Here is a 6,749-nt window from a genome sequence, read left to right as displayed (position 1 = left end):
AGTTGGTTTTAGATTTTGAAAGTTGGTTAGTCAGTTAGAGAACGCCGATCGTAAAGGTAGGTCACGTTCACTTTTACTTGTACTCTTTGTCTTGACTCTTGTCTTACCAATAAACTCATTCGTCTTCAGAACAACGTGAGTTCGACCCTCAATCTCTAGACCGTTACAGATTGAATGTGTTCTCTGTTCGGGTAAAATTCATTATATCCAATACGCAGTTAGATGGGAAAGACGTTGTCCAGGATAATCTCATCTCTGTTCAAGGTAGCAGAACAAAGGTTTTTCGCTTATGGGGATTTACATGGTTAAGAACCCTAACGTTACAGTGAGAAATTTCGACCGCTCAAAATGTATAGCACCTTGCACCCTGCACAAGCAATTTGAATTGAATGTGTTGAAGTTCAGGGTAAAGTGTAGCCTGGGTACCATCCGGATAGTAGTTCGCTCCTATGTTCGCTTCTGCTATCCGTCTGGAGACATGCACATTCAAACCGTTTGATGGTAAAATCAGTTAATGAGCGAATCAAGGAATGGGTTCTAGAGCACTCGGTCGATGACAACCGGACAGAGAGAGAGCTTGTCCGGTGTTGGAACACCGGTTCGAACGAGCGCTTGAACCTATTCCATAATTCGGTCATGTGTATGGACCAATCAGCGCCTGCTTCCACTTTTTGTACGATTCCAGACGCTAAGATGGTCCGCGTGTATAATGAATGTCAGAGCTAGAAGCGACTGTACGTATATAATGAACGCCGGAGCGAACTGCTTTCCGGATGGTACCCAGGCTAGGTAAAGTGTACAAAATACGTGAAAATTTTTTTCTGCTCGTTCTCTTTTAGAAGTTTCCTATCCACACTGCGCACTCATTGGATCATCCTTCATATGTGATTAAGTTATGGGGATAGCGCCGAAGTCGCGCGGCGAAGACGGAACCCTTGCCAGCTGTACACGAATATAAAGGAGGGTGGGTGGGTGGGTCGGTTTCTGATAAATCCCCTCCTCGGGAAAACCCTGTTTCCCATCGAATCTCCCTCCAGCTGTTACTTCCTGGGTCGACCTCACCACGCGCTCCTCGGCGTTGCGGATGAATCCAACAAGAGGCAGTAGGGTGATCATCCCTTGTACTTATATGGTTGTGAGAATCATGTGATTCAGGATCAACCAATGAGCGCACAGTGAAGATAGTCACATTGACTCACAGCGGAGCTCATGCTGATGACTTCACGCAGAAGATGACGGGAACAGGATTCATGCGCAAAATTCGGACCGAACGAGCATCCTAAGATCTCCTAACCAACCTCATACAGTCTCAGTGCTCATGTATTCCTCCATCATTCACCACAGTGCCTCGCTGGCGTGCACAGACTGTGGCTCTTTCAAGTACTTAGACCCCCTAGTTTTGCCCGAAAGTCCACGAAACCACAGGGGGCGCGGATAATTAACGTTGTTTTGCTAACTCAAGGGAGGAAGGCAATGAGTTTTTTGGGAGGGTTACGTTGGAGAAATTGCAAGTAAAAGGAGTGCCCATTCCATAAAAGCCCAGTACAGGGAGTGTGTACTAGTACAAAATTACCAGCAGGACAGGAATACAAAAACGTCTTCGGTTTAACACAATTCAGTTTTATTCGTGTTCCAGTGCATCAATCTCTGTACTGGATTATTATCCAGAAAAACGATTCTGAGACTATTATGTTTTAATCTTGATAAAATTCCATAACCAGTTGTTGCATTCGTCATGACGACGATCACTTAACGGTCTTGATATTGTGATTCAAGGCTGCACATGTGAAGGCGTGATAGTAAGTTGTCTTCATGACATCATGTGCACAAGCCAGCATTGCTTGCATGTTAAGTATCAACCCAGGGCAGGGCTCAACTTGCCGTGTTGACTCTTGGAGGGCGTCCTTCAATGTAACCTTCTGCTTTGCCCACACAAAGGTTCAGTTACAAGCAAAAGACTATATATAAGAAAAAGACGCCCTTCCAAGAGTCGCCGCGGCTAAGGCTCAGCCAGCATGATGTTAACCTTTAGATTGTTTAGACCCCGGTCAAGTTCAAACGGTTTTAGTCATGACACGTGGGTATGTCTTTAATTACTTCCTTCACAATACATATGCAACATATGGTAAATCAAGTACATCTTCATTCATCTAAAGCACTGTTAAACAATGTCATATACGATCATGTGTGATAATGTGAGGTTGTTCCCGCACAGGGCGTGCTGTCGCCTGGCGCGTCTCATGGCTCTCACTGCAGACGACGCTTCTCTTTCAGGTAGATGGTTGCCATAGCAACGACCATGATGGATCCACAGGCCATTACACCAACAGCGGCCACCAGGTTTCCATAGGAGTACCTGATCGGTGTTTCTGAAATGAAAAAAAGAGAGTTCGAAATAAAAGGCAGCGCACACTGAAAACCAGATACTTACTTGGCTAAATAACTCTACTCTACTCTTACATGTCAAGTATTTCGCTCATATACTGCACGAAATTAAAGTCAATCTTTGATCATGCGAAAATATGCGTTTTTAACCTTGCAACAATAACAATACGCTACCGTATATCGTTCGATTATTGAACGTTTACTTTGAGTCTGTTGACTTTATTCTCGATACGCGATATTGGGACACTGCTTCCATATCTTCTTAAGTTTTTTGTATTCTATGCATTTTAAAAGCTTCTAATGTATTTTTGCTACGTAATAGCAACGATGAATGTACTACTAGTACTAAATGTGATTGTTAGAACAATTCATTAATCTATACAACTACAAGCACCGAGTAGTAACTATAATAGAATATACTGTAAGCTTACTTCACGAATGCTTTGCGTGTTCTTATAAAGATTTGATTTCGTGCCATGTGACTTATTTGACATGTGGTAATGGTCGAAATATTTTTGTAGAACATTTATGTTCCAAGGCTAATTCTGTACACAACATTTCTAAGTACCCCTGGTCTAACTTACCATACTCCAAAGCTGACTTGGCTTCCCTCTTGGACCTCCTAGACAATCCCAGGCTGTTCAGAACCTGGTTCTTACAGTTCTGGACTTCCTGTTCCACACAGGTCTTGTACTGTTCCCTGTCGTCATAGCAGGTTCCTACAGAGGACGGTTCACAAATATCCCACTCAGTAAAGAGAAGTAATCATATGCTACAGTTACCGGGGTGTTTGCGGAAACGAAAAATTAAAGTGTTGATGATGATGATGATGATGACTTTATTGAAAATTCGCAGCGGGACCACTGAATTGTATTCAATTTACATTCGAAGCACACAATAAAAAGAGTCAAATATTACACGTTACTAGGAGTAAGTGCTATATACATATATACATAGGTTAAAATTTCATTTGGACGATTGTCTGATAACAGGGGAGTATCATTTTGGTGACATGGATATGATAATGACTAATGCTGGAATTATGGTCCGTATGCATTGAGCAGATTGCTCATATAGGGAATTGGTGAGTTGCTATATCGGTTTGTTCTGGACTTATGACCGTAATGCTATTGTCCACCTTTCTGGATAAGGGAGTATCTAGTAGCCTGGATACAAGAGCCGTACCCATCCGGCTTTTGTTCACATCTTGGTGGTTAGTAATCTTGTTATAACGTTTCAAAGATTTGCTACCTAGGGTAGAAAAGGCGCGTATTACTAGTATGTATCCATGGTCCCCGAAGTTGGTACATGTACTAACCAGTACCTGATTTTTTTGGGTATGGAAGAGTTATAAATAGCTAAAAATCAACTGATGAAACAAAAGGAGTATGGTGATATGATGCACAGAATAAGTATGGCCTCGAGTAGTTTATATTTATTAGCAGTAGAATAAGTGCTTTCCGAGGGTCCAAAATGGTTACCTAGTGAGTAGTTCTAACACTATATATTGTATCTTATCCTCAACATTGTTTTCGCTGATATCCCAGACTACTTGAGTTATTTTGTGGATTAGTTACATACACAACCGCGTTTGTGTGTAAAGCTGATCAGTAAATCAATGCAAAGTTCATCAAGAAAATCGGTGTCTAGTGATAATAACCGTTGGACCAATGACACGCGCTCTTACAAAATGTTTATTCAATATCAAACGGTGCTCACCACTGGCCAGATCCTCGTCGATCAGTCCATCGCCATCGTCATCGGCGCCGTTCAGCAGCTCCTCGTCCACACGTCCGTCACAGTCGTTATCCACGCGGTCGTTGGCGACAGGGTTGGTGACGCTGCAGAACACGGCGATCTGAGCCAGCCTGAGTCCGCCCGGGTAGCCGTAAGACTCCGGCTGCGTGTACCCATAGCTGGGGAGGGGTTGGGAAGGAAACGGAAAACGTGAGGCCTAACGTTACGTGTTGAATTTCCAGGTGGAGCTAAAGAATGTATAATCGCTCTCTGAGCAGGAAAGGAGGCCTAACGTTACGTGTTGAACTTCCCGGTGGAGCTAAAGAATGTATAATCGCTCTCTGAGCAGGAAAGGAGGCCTAACGTTACGTGTTGAATTTCCCGATGGAGCTAAAGAATGTATAATCGCTCTCTGAGCAGGAAAGGAGGCCTAACGTTACGTGTTGAACTTCCCGGTGGAGCTAGAGAGAATGTATAATCGCTCTCCGAGCAGGAAAGGAGGCCTAACGTTACGTGTTGAACTTCCCTGTGGAGCTAGAGAATGTATAATCGCTCTCTGAGCAGGAAAGGAGGCCTAACGTTACGTGTTGAATTTCCAGGTGGAGCGAATGTATAATCGCTCTCTGAGCAGGAAAGGAGGCCTAACGTTACGTGTTGAACTTCCCGGTGGAGCTAGAGAGAATGTATAATCGCTCTCTGAGCAAGAAAGGAGGCCTAACGTTACGTGTTGAACTTCCCTGTGGAGCTAGAGAATGTATAATCGCTCTCTGAGCAGGAGAGGAGTACTCTCCAAGCAGAGGTTTAGGCTCCGGCTGTTTTTTAACGTTTTTTTAGTCGTTTTTATCGGGCTTTCTATTTTGTCATTTTTTGTTGTTGTGTCCTCTGCTTGGAGAGTAGGAAAGGAGGCCTGACGTTACGTGTTGAACTTCCCGGTGGAGCTAAAGAATGTATAATCGCTCTCTGAGCAGGAAAGGAGGCCTAACGTTACGTGTTGAACTTCCCGGTGGAGCTAAAGAATGTATAATCGCTCTCTGAGCAGGAAAGGAGGCCTAACGTTACGTGTTGAACTTCCAGGTGGAGCTAGAGGGAATGTATAATCGCTCTCTGAGCAGGAAAGTAGGCCTAACGTTACGTGTTGAACTTCCCGGTGGAGAAAGAGGATGTATAATCGCTCTCTGAGCAGGAAAGTAGGCCTAACGTTACGTCTTGAACTTCCAGGTCGAGCTAGATAGAATGTATAATCGCTCTTCGAGCAGGAAAGGAGGCCTAATGTTCTAATGAACTTGCCCACACACCACGCGACATAAAAGTTATATAGCTCCTGTACTCAAACAACAGGAGCTTCTTCACCAATTAGCACCAACCTTGTCTTGGTTTTGTCTTATGTTTGTTTCATACTGACAATCTCAAATCTGTCTTCATCTTATGTGCATACTTGTAAACTCATAATTTTTTTGTTAAAAACTGATCTTCAGCTCTATCCAACTCTGATCTAACTAACTCCAATCTTTCTGATAGCGGTATGCTGTTCAAAGTTGACAAGTTCTAAGTATATGCACATGTGTCTCAATGTCTCTTCTATATCCTAAACGAGGCATTTCCGGCAGCCCCGCATCTCACCTGAAGAGACCGAAGGTGGCGATGGGAGAGATGTGAACAACTCTGTGGGTGCCCCCAGAGATGGTCAGTCGTGTTGCCTCGTAGTTGGTCCCAGGGACGGGCTGCCACACAGTGTTGCCAGGCAACAATGCTCCATCCAATCGGAGACCAGCTTTGTCAGCTGACCTATGAGCAGGAATTAAAATGCACAACTCGCATGATCTTATGCAGAGGAGGAAACGCATGCGAATAGTGTATAAAACGAACTATTCAAAAGTTGCTGAACGTCATGATGGCTGTACATATCACAAGAGAGTTTCGTGTAGACGTGTACCTGATGACGAGGTTGACATGGTGAGTTGACGCGGAGGGATCGGCAATAAGGTCCACTGTGGCGAAGGTGTACTCTGACTCAAACTGCGCCACGGGCGGGATGAACATCATGAACGGGTCGGTTGCCGTGCTGTCGACACTTCCAGTCTTACTGCACAGGGGTTAACGTTAAAGCCGGTGCATTTATTCTTGAGGGTTTTTTTATCAGAATAAGTCGATATCTTAATTTGTGTGCAATTTGAATAAGCGGGCATCAATAACATCGGACCAATATCGGGTACACCATCTTACCTGGTGGCTAGACGCCTCAAACAACCTCAAACGATCTCAAATGGCTCTGATATGTCGTGCGCATAGGAAAACAACATTGTGTGGTGCTCTGGATACATTGTTTCATTTATGGATTTAAATAACGCAGCAAGTCCTAAGTATTTACCAGTTATGTCGAGTCAGTCCACCGGTTTCAAGATCGAAGCAATTTCTGGTCGCCATTTTGGACCGTCTGTCTTAGGAGTCTGCATGGAGAATTTTTCGATACCTTCTTCAGTCCATAATTACGACAGTAAAACTGTGGATGCTGTTATTGATTATAAGTGGCTCATATATTACAGCATATCACAATTCTATCATTGTCAACATAAAATACTTGTATCCTCAAACTGCTTTGATCTTGTAACCAGCTGACTAACTCTAGC

At 43.7% G+C, this 6,749-nt stretch overlaps 1 protein-coding gene and 1 long non-coding RNA gene across 2 annotated transcripts in view; one reads left to right on the top strand and one right to left on the bottom strand.

Annotated features, from left to right (window-relative positions):
- Positions 1-1,963, top strand: LOC118410825. Its single transcript, XR_004830609.1, has 2 exons — positions 1-56; positions 1,182-1,963. It is a non-coding gene; the product is annotated as an uncharacterized LOC118410825 (long non-coding RNA).
- The window catches only part of LOC118410824 (IgGFc-binding protein-like), a 16,291-nt gene continuing 11,141 nt past the window's right edge, over positions 1,600-6,749 (bottom strand). The window contains exons 7-11 of the mRNA XM_035812657.1: positions 6,056-6,205; positions 5,743-5,907; positions 4,105-4,301; positions 2,970-3,104; positions 1,600-2,369 (exon numbers count right to left, since the gene is read on the bottom strand). Of these exons, the coding sequence (XP_035668550.1) occupies positions 2,248-2,369; positions 2,970-3,104; positions 4,105-4,301; positions 5,743-5,907; positions 6,056-6,205 (769 nt within the window). The 3' untranslated portion in view covers positions 1,600-2,247. The remainder of the gene's footprint in view (positions 2,370-2,969; positions 3,105-4,104; positions 4,302-5,742; positions 5,908-6,055; positions 6,206-6,749) is intronic.

Source organism: Branchiostoma floridae, chromosome 3 (assembly GCF_000003815.2).
Source record: "Branchiostoma floridae strain S238N-H82 chromosome 3, Bfl_VNyyK, whole genome shotgun sequence".
NCBI classification, from domain to species: domain Eukaryota; kingdom Metazoa; phylum Chordata; class Leptocardii; order Amphioxiformes; family Branchiostomatidae; genus Branchiostoma; species Branchiostoma floridae.
This window is presented reverse-complemented; position numbering and strand designations above follow the sequence as displayed.